Genomic DNA, 13476 nt, shown 5'->3' with positions numbered 1-13476 from the left:
GAATAAAACGAGAAAGCGTGCACGCCCAGGTGCACTCGATGACAGTATGACATCTCGAGTTGTCAGGGTTAAGCGACAAGATGGCCTACGTGAGGCCTTCTATGACAAAAGAACAGTGGCAACTTCGAGTTCGGCTTCTGGATTTGACAACTCGACCTCGATTGCGGTAGCGAAGCTTCTCAATACAAGGAGAAAGTCACCGCGAAGTATCTCTCGCAATGTGTCCGAGGGAATACCAAAATCGTCCGACTTCAAATTTTGCCAAGCGAGGCTCAGCACTGCAAAGGGATGAGACCCACGATCGACGAGGCGCTTAGCAAAGAAGCCCTGAAGCAAATTACGTTGTTTTCTTCATGCGTGTAAGAGTTTAGTTTTGTTTGGACATTTTTGTCGTTGTAGAACCTTCCAAACTTTAAATCAAATAATATAATTGTTTTTTTTAGCGGTCTAATGTCAGCGATTCCTTTAGTTTTTCTGCATCATCTCCACTATCAAACTCATGAAATTTCAAGCGTAAATTTGGCTGCCAAGCCCATCAAGTAAAGTGACCACACGCAAGTCAACTATCGTCATGCATAGATATCATAACACAAGTTTTGCATTTCGTTTCATTTTGATTCCTTTGCTCGTATTCGTATGCATGTAGATAGAGTTTACTGCAAGCGATACAAAAGTTACAAAATCAAACAAACACGAAATCATTCCTCGACTCAAAAAAATATCTTGTGTAATACCTTTCACAAACTCCAAACGTTCGGCCTCGATACATGATGAATAACTTGTCAGAACTTGCAGCGAATGATAGTTCTTGCGAAAAACGTCCAGTGATCATTTTTCTTCAGTGCATTTGTAGTGATGATAGTTGTGAAAACAAGCATTTCGTTTCATTTTCGAGACAAAGAAATGCTTTTCCAGACGAAGACTCGGCTGCGTATTATTTAGCTAATACTTCTAACAACAAAGCAACTGCCTATGTTGAAGCATTCTCTCTTATCAGCATCTACTTTCGGCGACCGCCGTTCAATAACATATCTATTGCATCTAGAACCAAACATTGATTTGTGTCCGTAGCATAGGTTCTCTTGATGCGAAGACTTACCACTTCGAAGCTCGGAAGTTGCAGTCAAACTGCTTACAAATCAATTGTATCGACAAAAAGGTCAAAGTTGTCAAATAACCTTTCAGGATGTTGTCCAGGTACGAATATAACATATTTGTACAACTTTTAGTCACGAATTCTCAGCAGCTCAGAAACGTAGACGAGGATTGGAGTTCGGCTTTACCGATTCCATAAACTAACAAAAAGACTTGGTAAAATGTTGCATATCCGAAGCGTGAGTTTCATCGAATTGTCTGGTGAGCAATTACCTCAAGAAATGTTTGCTTTATACTCAGTATCTTGGGAACAATCCCAGTGTGAAAGAGTTGCCTAATACTTCGAGGAGATGAAAACAAAATATGCAAAATTATCCAATACTCGTATGCTTGGATGTTCTCGAAATCAAAAATCTAGATTGCTAATCAAATCTCCTGATGTCTTGCATCAGCAACATTTTTTTATGGTGTTGAAGGAGATTCAGCAATAAAACAGCAAATGCGGAATGCCAAACATCCAGGTTCAATTACGACAATATAACAACCATGTTGGGACTTTGTCAATGTGTGTCAGGTAATTGAGACTTGACTAATGTAACAACTGCAAGATTCGATTGATTAGGAGTACTTTCATTATGATCGTGCAAATCACGTTACCCCAAAACAAGTTTAAACGAATGTAAGATCTTGAAATTGTCGGTAATAACGGAAATTGACTCTAGCAAATTGTGCGTGATTCTCTGCGTCGGCAGCTATCACCAACAGCACAATCAAAGGGTTATTTTACTGCTGCAACTTGGTTCTAATCTAATTTGTTTCGCACGTTTACTTTCGAGAGACCATCTACGCTGAGATCTGCTAGTGAAACACATCGATGTGTCTGACTGACAATATCGTCATCTCGATTTCAGTTCGCACTTCTTAGCCAAGTACAGCTGTAGTTTGTCAGCCTTTGCTTTGTTGCAATCTATCCTGTCTGTTGGTTTGCTATGCGACACCTTGTTGGATGCTTAACTTCGCGTTGTAGACATTGGCAACTGAGGGTAAAATAAAGACTGGTAAGAAATAAGTATTATATTAAACTTAGAAATCATAATGCACAAAATGTAACTAGAGTTAAATTACGTGGCAAAACCACATCAGTAACAATGGCAGGGGAGCCCTTGTCCGAGTCCGATGGCGCCTTTTACGCGTTTGCAGGCGTCATGCTCGCGCTATACGTGTTACCCGCCACAATCTTTACAGTATACTGCGCTTTACGCATGCCCCAAAAGCTCCGATCGCTTGGTTTCGCGCTGCATCTTGCTTTGCTAACTGTGGCCTGCGGTCTGTTGTGGCGCACTCTTTCGGCTTTGCAAAGCGTGGACACCTCGGGAGTATTTGACCCATATGAGATACTAGGTGTTAGCGAATCGACGTCCATAACCAAGATCAAAAAAGCCTTTCGTGTGCTAGGGCGGCAGCTGCATCCTGACAAAAACCTAGACAATCCTCTGGCCGCTTCTCAATTTGCGCGCCTCACCAAAGCGTACGAAGCACTTACTGACCCAGAAGGCATCGAGAACTTTCGTAGGTATGGACACCCTGATGGCCCTCAGTCCATGCTCATGGGCGTGGCCTTTGCCTCCATGTTTAGTGGCAACAATGGCAACACCGGTTCCATCTTCGCGTTTGTGTATTTCGGCTTGATCTTCGCGAGTCTTGGGTATTTCTTGTACTGGTTGCAGAAGCGATCAGGCCGTCGTGACCGCACGCGCGTTTCACGTTCTACATATGCAACCTTTGTCGAAATTTTGGCAGACAAGATGAGTGTGCACGATGTAGTAGAACTTCTCTTGTCCTGTGATGAAATGGCTGGTTCTGCAGCAGGTATTTTGGACGATGCACTCAATGAAGCGCAGCTTCGTGCCAAGACACATGACAAGTTTGCAAAGAAGATGGAAGCCGCTAAGGCACTATCAAGTGAGGTCACCACTCGCATACGAAAGCACCCGAACCCAGTAGCGCGAGAGAATATGCTAGCGCTGTATCAATATTTGCTTCGAGACAAGCTGCGCAATGTGTCACGTCCGTCGTGGGTGGATCAGCGATTCCAGAAAGTATTACTTGAGCTGCCATTTCTTGTGGATATCTTTGCGACAATGGCAGCTGAGCAGCTGGTGAAGCGGGCATACTCTGCCATTCCATTGTTGCGTGCCCTGTCATTGCAATCGAGTTTGGCTCAAGGAAGCCTCGTCCCAGATGAGGCCACATTGCGTGCTCAGAAGGAACGTGTTGTAGATGCGAAAGTTAAACTTCCCATACTGCATTTGGAAGGCACAACGATGGCAGTCCTGGACGAGTCGACCATTCAGCCTGGAGACTGGCTCACACTGCAGATGACTTTACAGCGTCGACACCTGGAATCAAATGAAAAAGCACCACTTGCCACTACACTTTACGACCACGTTGATGCGAAGAGCCCGTTTCGCAAGGAACATGTGTGGTTTCTTGTTATAGATAAGCAATCTGGCCGTCTGTATTCGGCTTGGAAGGTGAGTGTCGTTTGCAAATGATTTTTAGTGTTAATTGGTGTCTGACGGCAATTGTGTAGTGTGTGGATCTCTCGCAGCAAGTTGTACAAAAACAAGGCTTTTTGGGCCCAGAAACACCTGGTATGTTGACGTGCCTGTTATGCATAGTTGACTTTGTTCATATTCTAATTTTCGAATTCACTTGATACAGGCAAGTACGAGTTTGAGGTGCGTGCGGAGTGCCCGGTATACTTTGGCGTGCAGACGAAAGTTGGTCTTTCTTTTTCTGTGGAGAACCGTTGAGAATATTTCCTTTAAGGTGCTCGAAACTTTCTTTGCTCAGAGAAAATCAATTTGAAGTTTACGATGAGGGTTCGTTTTGATATCTTACACCGTTACTTTAAGATTTTCTCTGAGTCTGTTAAATACCATTGCACTTAAATGGAAGCATTGTATTGCTCCAATGCCCTTATGTTTCTTTGCGCCCAACACGAGCTTTGGCAAAGAAAACTTTGTTTATGAAGTTGTAAAATTGTCTCAAGGGCAAGACATTTGTTGACGCAAATGATCAGGTACGAGCGAACTGCTCTGAAAATCTCACCTTTTTCTTCCTTGGGCTAAAGACTCAGCAGAGAGCCCAAAGTATAGTAACTAGTGGGTTCGTCAGTGTGCACGAGAAAGTATAGCGGCTGAAATATCAAAATGTCGCTTCACGCGAGCTAAGCTTTGATCGACTTTAAGTTATGAAAAATAATTCCTTACACCTTTAGCCTCCTTTAACGCATGAGGCAACCGGATAAAAAATATTTCTCGCACACCACAGCCAAATTCGTGATTGTATATAAATAATATAATAAAAAGGAATCCGCCGCTAAAATTTCTTGAAAAGCTCGCTAACGTACTTGAAAGAATCGCGTTGCCACGCGGCCTCGATTATGGTGAAATGAGAAATTCATTAGTTAATTAGTTTATTACCGCCAATATATACACAGGTCGCTCGTGTTACTCTATGTAATAACACAAGCACTGTTAGGATTGCTTTCTTTCCCATGCTTTGCTTCACTTTCTGCCTTATCTTCTTCGTGTTTCTTCAACCGAGCTTCGCGTCGCAGAAAATATCCAGACGTGCGATTGAGTTTATAGTGACGTTGGTGACGTCGGATACGTTCGCGTTGCTGCTCAAGCTTTTTCTCCGCAACTTCCATGCCGTAGTAACGCGGTGGCATGTCGTCGCGTCGAGCAGCTCCTTGGCCGTAATGATGTGCGAGCCAAACTTCTTCATCAATGCCATACAATGGACGCGCTCGAAGGTCTGATCCGTCTCCCATAGTAGCATACGGGTGCTGGGTCATCCCCGATGTGTCGCATGAGCGAAAACTATTAGCAGGGCGAGATGTGTCGTATTCGCGGCGCTTTTGAGGGTTTGAGAGCACCGAATGGGCTTCACTAACGTACCTGAAGCGCTCTGCCTTAGAAACGTCATTGCCTGTGACATCTGGATGTAACGATTTGGCTGCAGTTTGTCAACGAGATCCGAATTAGTGATAATTTGGATTAAAAAAGATGCTAAGAAGCGCACCGAGCTGAAAATATGCGGCTTTGATTTCCTTGGAGGATGCAGTCCTATCACATGAATGGTTAAGGTAACGGGATCAATTGAGATATCAATCATAAGGCAAGTAGCAGACGATGGCATAAACCTAGCAACGTTGAGCACGCGGTAATAGTCGATTGATGCCATCTGACTTTTCAAATTTGTGTTCCCTAAGAGTATGATGGTCAATTATTGTCTAGATGAATTTATCTTGTCTATTTGCTAGTAGCAGTATCATATTTTCAGCATCCTAGGTATTAGGTCGAATCTACACAACACATCTATTTGTTCTTTGCGGCCAACTCCTTAGCGTACTCGGCCACTAGTTTCTCTTGCATGTCACGCATGACAACTCCGTGCGTATTGTACTCCATTGTAAACTCGCCTTTTCCCTGCGTGGACGAACGCAGATCCGTCGAGAAGCCAAACATATTTTGCAAAGGCACATCACATTTGATAACCGTTTGCAAGTCGTCGGCGTCGCTACTATTGATAAGACCGCGACGACGGTTGATTTCAGCGATGGCCGTACCCTGAAACTCATTGGGCACTTCCACTTCCACAGCCATGATAGGCTCCAAAATACAAGGTTCAGCCTGCATGAACGCCTGGCGTATTGCCAGCACCATCGCAGTACGGAAAGCAAGCTCACTGGAATCCACGGAATGGGATTGACCATCATTCACCACAACCCGCATCCGTTGCACTGGATGACCAATAAGCCATCCCTTCTGTATCGCATCGTTTACTCCCTTTTCACAAGCCGCAATATACTCTGGCGGAATAGCGTTTCCTATGATAGCGTTTTTGAATACAACACCTGACGTGTTGCCTTCTTCTTTGAGCTCTTCCATCTCTTTGTCCGTCAGAGGTTCAATGTACCCCACGACACGTGCATACTGGCCAGAACCACCGCTCTGCTTCTTGTGCAAGTAATTGAACTCGCTACGCTGACGGATCGTCTCGCGGTAATTAACCTGCGGAGCACCTGTCTCGACGTCAACGCTGTACTCACGCTTCATGCGCTCAACGTAGATCTGTAGATGCAACTCACCCATGCCGCTAATGATCGTTTCTTTACTGTCGCTGTCCACACGCACGCGAAATGTTGGGTCTTCTTTTTGGAACCGATTCAGCGCCTTGGAAAAATTGCCGATCTGCTGCTTGTTCTTAGGAGTCACAGCCAATGACATCACCGGCTCAGGCACATGCAGACTCGTAAGCGTAAACTTGCCTTGGTTTGTGTCACTGAACGTGTCCATACTGGCACATTCGACGCCAAACATGGCTACGACCTCGCCAGCACCCACTTCTTCCACTTCTTGCATCTCGTTCGAGTGCATCTTTACTAGCCGTGGCACTTTTATACGCTTCATGTCGCTCATATTGTATATAAATCCACCACGCTTCAGTGTTCCAGAATATACACGCATGTAAGTAAGCTGACCAAATTTGCCTTCCTCGAGCTTAAAAGCAAGTGCCAGCAATGGCGCCTCTGGTGAACACGCGACGCTCACACGAGCTTCACTTTTAGACTGGTCTAATGCATAATTTTTGATCTCCGACGGACTGGGTAGATACAGAATAACCCCATCAAGCATAGGCTGAACCCCGCGGTTCTTAAATGCCGAACCCATCATTACAGGTACAAACTTGTGCGCAATAGTAGCACGGCGAATGGCTTTTTGTAATTGCTCGATGGTTGGCTCTTCTTCCATTAAAAACAACTCAGCGATATCGTCGTCGACATCAGCAAGTGCTTCAATCAGCTCCAGACGCTTCTCTTCGGCCAAAGCACGGGTCTCATCCGAAATTTGATCCGATTCCTCAATAATTTCACCATTAACGCCCTTATTGCGCAAAGCCTTCATAGTTAAGAGATCCACGACACCTTCAAGATCATTTTCGGCACCGATTGGCACCTGTAATGCCCAGGCGTTCAGCTTGAGCTGTGTACGCAGATCCCGAATGACTTTCCAAGGATTAGCACCCATGCGATCAAGTTTGTTAATAAAAGCGATACGTGGCACACCATACCGCTTCATCTGCTTGTCTACTGTGAGCGACTGGCTCTGCACGCCCGAGACTCCACAGAGTACGAGCACACCACCATCTAGCACACGCAGTGCTCTCTCGACTTCGATAGTAAAGTCAACGTGACCAGGAGTATCGATAATATTTATATTCGAGTCCTTCCACGAACAGTAAGTGGCGGCTGACTGAATTGTAATACCCTTTTCGCGCTCTAGTTCCATTGAGTCCATCTTGGCCCCGACACCGTCTTTTCCGCGAACGTCATGAATAGCATTGATACGGCCGGTGTAGAAGAGAATTCTTTCCGTGAGAGTTGTCTTGCCAGAGTCAATGTGCGCTGAAATACCAATATTGCGCAAGTTGTTCATGTAGCCCTCAGGCACGGGGAAGTCCGGTGCAAAAGGCGGCACTTCTAAGTCTGAAACAGCGGCACTGAATTTGCGCAATTGACGCGATTTTTTTGGAACAATACATAGCGTGGAGGGTACGCTGCGGCGCAATCCGGATGCCGCACGAGTCAGCTGCAACCATCGCATTGTAGTAGAATTCGACGAATTGAGTGGCGGAAACTCACCCGCAACATTCGATTCCAGTTTAAGCAGGGGACGATTTTGTAAATATTTTGACCTCTAAGGTCTCACCGCAAAAATGGGTGACGGTATGGAAGTCGAATTTGACCTGCTGATTGCCTGCCTGGTGCCATTTGTAATCTTAGCACCAGCTTTCTACTTTCGCGTATCTGAAAGGAGAGTGCCTTGCTCACAGAATTCATTTATCCAGGTGTCTGTTCCCGACAGATTTTCCGTTCGCGACATCGACAAGCGATCGAATAATATTCGATATACGAATATTACGTCTACGTATATTATACGTAGACGAGCAAATGAAGAACCTAAAATTACGAGGGCATAATACTGACAAGTAAAGGCAATCGCCCAAAAAATGACTTGCAAAACGAAGTCTGAAGACTACATTGATACAAACCTCCCCTGCCAATAGAACATAAATGAACCTTAAATGGCGTCACTCACCAAAATTTGTGTCGAAGATTGCGATTAGAAAAGATCAGTTTTCGTCAAAACAAAAGCTATGATTTTGACGTCTTGACCACGATACGCGGAAAAGGGAAAAGATGGTAAGGTAAAGACTGGAGTTATGAGCTTTCAGGCCCGACAAGTCCAACGCAAAGAGCATAGCTTAAGTGTAAATATCTGCTGATTTTCTTATTTACAGAGATTTGTGAAATCAAACAGGATGATTTGGTAAGTACTTGAACATTTTTGGCATGACTAATACAGTGAGAATATGCTTGAAATAATGAGGCAAACATTTATTAATGAGTGTATATCCATTTTTGAAAACCTGCACCGTGACGCTGCTCAACGAATTACTCTTGTCGAGCAAGCAGTCACTAAATTACGCGCTTAGTAGCATCCTGTAGCATAGGGTTTGCGAAAGCTGCGACAATTTCGACTCCCGGCTGTAGAAAAGGATATCACTAGGACTAAAAATCGCCTTAATTGCAATAGTGAGCAGCACTTTTTGATAAAAAACAAAAGTGAAAGTTGGGGCCATGAGGATTCCTAAAAAGCCCCACCAAGTTGGCTTAGACGAATTACACGAGGAGTTAGACACTACTCCTGTTCACACAGCAGCCCGGGACGGCAAAGTCAAAGAATTGCATGAGATCTTACGTGTTGATGTAATGCAGGCCATGTTGGTGGACAAGTACGGACTCACGCCATTGCACTGGGCGTGCGATCGCGGCGAAGCGGAAGTGTCGCGCTTGCTTCTCCACTACAATGCGGACGTAAATGCCATCGAAAAGCGTATGTTTAAGCGTCGACCGCTGCACTTTGCCGTGCTAGCAGGCTCCGAGGAAACGGTGCGAGAATTGCTGTCACATAATGCTGACTTGACGGCTCAAGACTACCGCGGTTGGGCACCGATTCACGGCGCAGCCTACAGTGGGGACTTGGGCGCGCTTGAGGCACTTCTGGACGCTGGTTCAAGCGTAATGACGCAATTAACACGGCAAAACGAGACGGCACTGCATATTGCCGCTAGTCGAGGACGCATGGAAGTCGCTCGACTCATTTTGTCGAAGTGCTGTCCGGGCGATGAAGCGGAGAAGTATCTGCTGTCGATAAAGAATGACACGGGATTGACGGCCGCGCAGGTGGCTGCTCGCGATGGGTACAACGAAGTTGCATGCCTGCTTAAAACTCGGAATTAGTGGCATCGACTGTGTCAAGTGTACATCTCGTCGTCACCAGAGCTGTTTGGGAAAAAAGACAATTATGGGACACATTCGCGACGTCGTGACTATGAACCCCGAACTTCAACCCGGTATGTGGAGTCGGAATATTGCTGTTATTGGAGTTGAACTTACTAAGTATAGAAGCTTATAAGATATCTGATACCCATGGTGCTTCGTGCTTCAATAACGAGCAATTCCGGCGTTATGGATATTGTGGCCAAATTTTACGGTAACGTTGCTACATTCGTGTGATCGCCATCATCGAAGATTCGCTGGCCCGCAAACTTCAACTTTCCGCCTTAATAAAATACGGGACAGTAACACTCGTATTATGTTAGCTTGTGGTGGATGTGCGCAATGAGGACTAAATCTCTACGGGCATAAACGAGCTAGCTGACCAGACTGTGCTGGCACTTTAGCTTGAAGTTGAACTGTCGGTCGACACCTTCTAATTTAATAAATTTTTTAATTCTACTTGAGAATTTACGGAAGTAAATAACTTTTGGCAGGAGATTTTCGAATTTCTCCTTGGCGCTCGCGGTGCGTGCTTTGACGATTGAACTTATCTATCAGCACGTCTCAAAGTCAGATTAGACAATCGACGATTCTAGAAGCGATTGTGAATTCACCACAATGCTTCTTCGCTATTAGTGAATCGAAGGTTTCAAACTCCAAATATCAGCTCGGAGCGACTGGCTTCGCATATGGCGAACAGAAGTCCCAAGTGGCACAATAAAGGTAGAAGAAGCCGAAGCGCGGCTCGATGAGGTCATCCACTGGTCAACTTTTTCCACAAACCGCAGGTGGTCAGATTGCTGCTGAATACTTGACTGGACGTTTCTGTTATCGTTTTGGCGAGATGGACAGCATGATGGCTGACACGTCGAATGGCTGAGCTTGACGCTTATTGAGCGGATCGATACACCGAGACTCGCGCGGGAAGCAAAGACCACGGAGAATGCGGGTTTCGGGCGTTTCTGTCATCATGAAGGGCTGTGGCTTGGCTATTAACGGCGATCGATGGTGCATTGTGCTCGTCAATTTGTCTATTTCTCCGTCGTGAATGTTAAATTCATTAAAACTATTCGTGACTTCTGCAAGGCGCTGCTTCTTCTTTTGCAGCAACATGCTTTCACGCGAGTTGCGTTTCAAAGGCACGCTTTCGAATTCTGAAGCTTGAGAGCGAGAGAGCGCGGACAAGTTTGACGTTCGTTTTGGCTGAACACATTGGTGATCCGTTAATTCCAAAAAAAATTGCAATGCGCGCTGGTCCTGCGTGATGTCATTGAACCCAAAATCGTGGCGGGTGTTCGACTTGTCCGCGACCGCTCGCGAGCGCTTTAATCGGTGATATGGGCCTTCCAAAGCCAAGGAGTCGTTTACTGCATCAGTGCTATAGCTGTGAGCCGAAGTTTCTAACGCTACGAGGTTGTCGCATGCGCGGGATCGTTTCATAATTTGTACCAAAGTAGCACAAGTAAATTCGCACACTGGAGGCAGCGACGAAAAAACGAAAGTGAACGATGTAATCTAAGAGGTGAGGAGGGGTAAAAAGGCCAGATTGGAAAGAAGGGCCCCATCGCAGTGCTCCCCGAGCCCGCACGCAATTCAACCACCAAGTTGAACAAGCAGAACCGAAACGTCAGTCGTGAGACTTGATACGTGAAACAGACAGCACCAAGGACCAAGTCCAATTACAGTTAATTTAACCTCTCGAAAAAAATCTTATATTTTACCAATCTTTAATGCGCTGCTTCAAGCTGCAAGAAACCCGCGCTTAGCTTCCTTGATATTCGAAGATGACAGTAATTATTGCTGGCTCTAGTGAGCATTTAACTTGCACAATCAGATCAGAGATTGCCTTGATACAGAAAGGAAGAGTAGAATTGGCCATGCAGCTTCCATCGAGCTGCCTTGGTTGCTTACAATCCTTTCTCGCCGTGCGGCAACTTTTGTCAACAAGACGACAGGCCGACTCGTATTATACATCTTCACAGCAGGCGAGTAATTCGTCCGATCTTCCAAACATATGTTGAAGTCTCGGCGAGGACCAAACATAAAGTCAGCGTCGCAAATATCGACAACTGCATTATAACCAGGCAAGACAGTGGGTCATGTAATGCTAAGTACTTAACATCGGTCATTCCTACTGAAATGAGTACTAATGTTTCGAATAAGCTTCTTTCCATCTTTTCCCTGCTTGATCCAGTGTCGCATTTCTACGCGCTTGTTTGCTACTAACACACCATGCGAGCGGTATTGTGCGGCACAGTTGCTCCTTAGATAGGGATAACATGGGATAGCGCACCAATCTGATGCTGTGTATAGCTCTATTCGTCGTGTTTCGTCTACATGGACAGTTCAGTACAGATCAATACTGTACATATCGTTTATACCACATGGGACTTTCACTTGATTCTTTAATGGACTTCTTTACCGTAAAACAGCTGTTATATCCGACAAATTGTCATTCCGATATCCGACAAAAGTGACATAAACGTTGACAAAGTTGCAACATTATTCGCAGCTAGCTGCATTGGTACAGTGGATAGAAAGCGACCGATGCCAACAAAACGGGACACCAATAAACAGACAAAGCCGCATGTATTTTGCAGGCTCACAACAAAAAGAATAAGTAATTGGATGGTTAGAGGTTAGAATAACGTGCCGATGAGAATATTCCAGCAACCAGATAGGCAGAGATAGATGTTTACGTAACAGCGAGTAAGATATACAAATCGCGCGTGCCCATGAGCTTCATTAAAAATATCACCTTTATGCAGACTTCTCTCTGAATGAAGTCTTCACTGAGGTTTCCGCTATCATCATATGGGTGCAGCGCACATTATCTTATAAGTGGAATCTTTAGGATGCAAATCTAGTTCTAGCTGCTAATTTGACATTTACTTGTTCGCAAAGCGACCTTGGCATATCTTTCTGTCCAGGTTGTGTCCGACAACCTGCACTTAACTATTTCTGTTGGCAGCAACCATGGTAGGCGCACTACAGCTACATAATGTCAATGCTTCAGTTGACTCAACAAATCCAATATTTTTTTAGCTTTACGTTACTGTTGTCAGATGATCTTATTTATGAGGAGTTATCACAATGTTCTGACCGCTTTCATTATCAAAAATACAATCTAGTACACGCCTCCAATCATTTTTTCGTCAGTTACAGTGTCACCACAACACAGAGCATTCCATACTGATTCGCAAGCAATACTTACTGTAGAATCCTAGGTTTAGACAGTACAAATAACTTTCCCCTTCTCTTCTTCCAATTTTCTAGGTACGTAAATATATTCTCTTAAAGTATTTATAGGTGACGCGCTAATTTGCTGTGTAAATCACTCAAATAAGTAACAATTAAAATAAGCAAAGCTTGCAGTGCGGTTGCTGTGCACTTCGCACGAAGGGTTCATGTTAGCAAACGGAAAGTGGTGGAGCTCGTACGCTTCTTCCAGGAGCGAAACCGAGAGTTTAAGTTTTGCTGTGCTATTTCAATAGCGACATATATTAAGGACTAACTTTATTTGGACCATAACTAAATGCCAACGTTTACAATATATCTGATAAAATTGTCTTTATCAATTGACTTGCCCATTATGTCACGGCCCATTATGCAAATACTATGCTTGAAGTCTAACCCATATCTGTATTTTACTGTGTCTGCATTCACTCCACACTTTAACAAGGACTTCCCTTCCGTACACTCGATTGAATGGCACAGCCTGTAGCAACCGAGAACTTAAACATATACTCGGTAGGACGCCAAGTGGCTCTCACATGAGATTCTCCCTCTCTCAAAACGGTCACAGCGACTGACAAAAATTTTCGCCCTCGCTGAAGGACTTACAGTCAAGCCGCACACAAAGAAGGAGATGTTTACTGTGCTTCGCCTCTCATCTCCACAAATTACGCATTCTGCAGCGGGGCTGCCGTATCTTTGCGCTTTGAGGAAGCGTAAGTTAGGTCATT

General features: G+C 44.8%; 5 protein-coding genes across 5 annotated transcripts; 2 read left to right on the top strand and 3 right to left on the bottom strand.

The window, feature by feature from the left end:
• Positions 1-2243: 2243 nt before the first annotated feature.
• Positions 2244-3911, top strand: PHALS_04720 (Molecular chaperone (DnaJ superfamily); the record flags this gene model as incomplete). Its single annotated transcript, XM_024722589.1, has 3 exons — positions 2244-3629; positions 3689-3749; positions 3820-3911. The coding sequence occupies 3 exons, from the start codon at positions 2244-2246 to the stop codon at positions 3909-3911; spliced, it is 1539 nt and encodes a 512-aa protein (XP_024573650.1).
• Positions 3912-4615: 704 nt separating this feature from the next.
• Positions 4616-5349, bottom strand: PHALS_04719 (chaperone protein; the record flags this gene model as incomplete). Its single annotated transcript, XM_024722588.1, has 3 exons — positions 4616-5121; positions 5188-5231; positions 5309-5349. 3 exons carry the CDS (start codon positions 5347-5349, stop codon positions 4616-4618), a joined length of 591 nt encoding a protein of 196 aa, XP_024573649.1.
• A 134-nt stretch (positions 5350-5483) lies between these two features.
• On the bottom strand, positions 5484-7772 carry PHALS_04718 (translation elongation factor g; the record flags this gene model as incomplete). The annotated part of the gene is made up of 1 exon (XM_024722587.1): positions 5484-7772. One exon carries the CDS (start codon positions 7770-7772, stop codon positions 5484-5486), a length of 2289 nt encoding a protein of 762 aa, XP_024573648.1.
• Positions 7773-8809: 1037 nt separating this feature from the next.
• PHALS_04717 (Ankyrin) lies at positions 8810-9748 on the top strand (the record flags this gene model as incomplete). The annotated part of the gene is made up of 3 exons (XM_024722586.1): positions 8810-9415; positions 9473-9585; positions 9649-9748. 3 exons carry the CDS (start codon positions 8810-8812, stop codon positions 9746-9748), a joined length of 819 nt encoding a protein of 272 aa, XP_024573647.1.
• A 591-nt stretch (positions 9749-10339) lies between these two features.
• PHALS_04716 (uncharacterized protein) lies at positions 10340-10951 on the bottom strand (the record flags this gene model as incomplete). Its single annotated transcript, XM_024722585.1, has 1 exon — positions 10340-10951. One exon carries the CDS (start codon positions 10949-10951, stop codon positions 10340-10342), a length of 612 nt encoding a protein of 203 aa, XP_024573646.1.
• Positions 10952-13476: the final 2525 nt, after the last annotated feature.

Source organism: Plasmopara halstedii, assembly GCF_900000015.1.
Source record: "Plasmopara halstedii genome assembly, contig: Scaffold_262, whole genome shotgun sequence".
In the NCBI taxonomy this organism is placed as follows: domain Eukaryota; phylum Oomycota; class Peronosporomycetes; order Peronosporales; family Peronosporaceae; genus Plasmopara; species Plasmopara halstedii.
The sequence above is the reverse complement of the archived record's forward strand: the minus strand, read 5'-3'. Positions and strand labels throughout refer to the sequence as shown.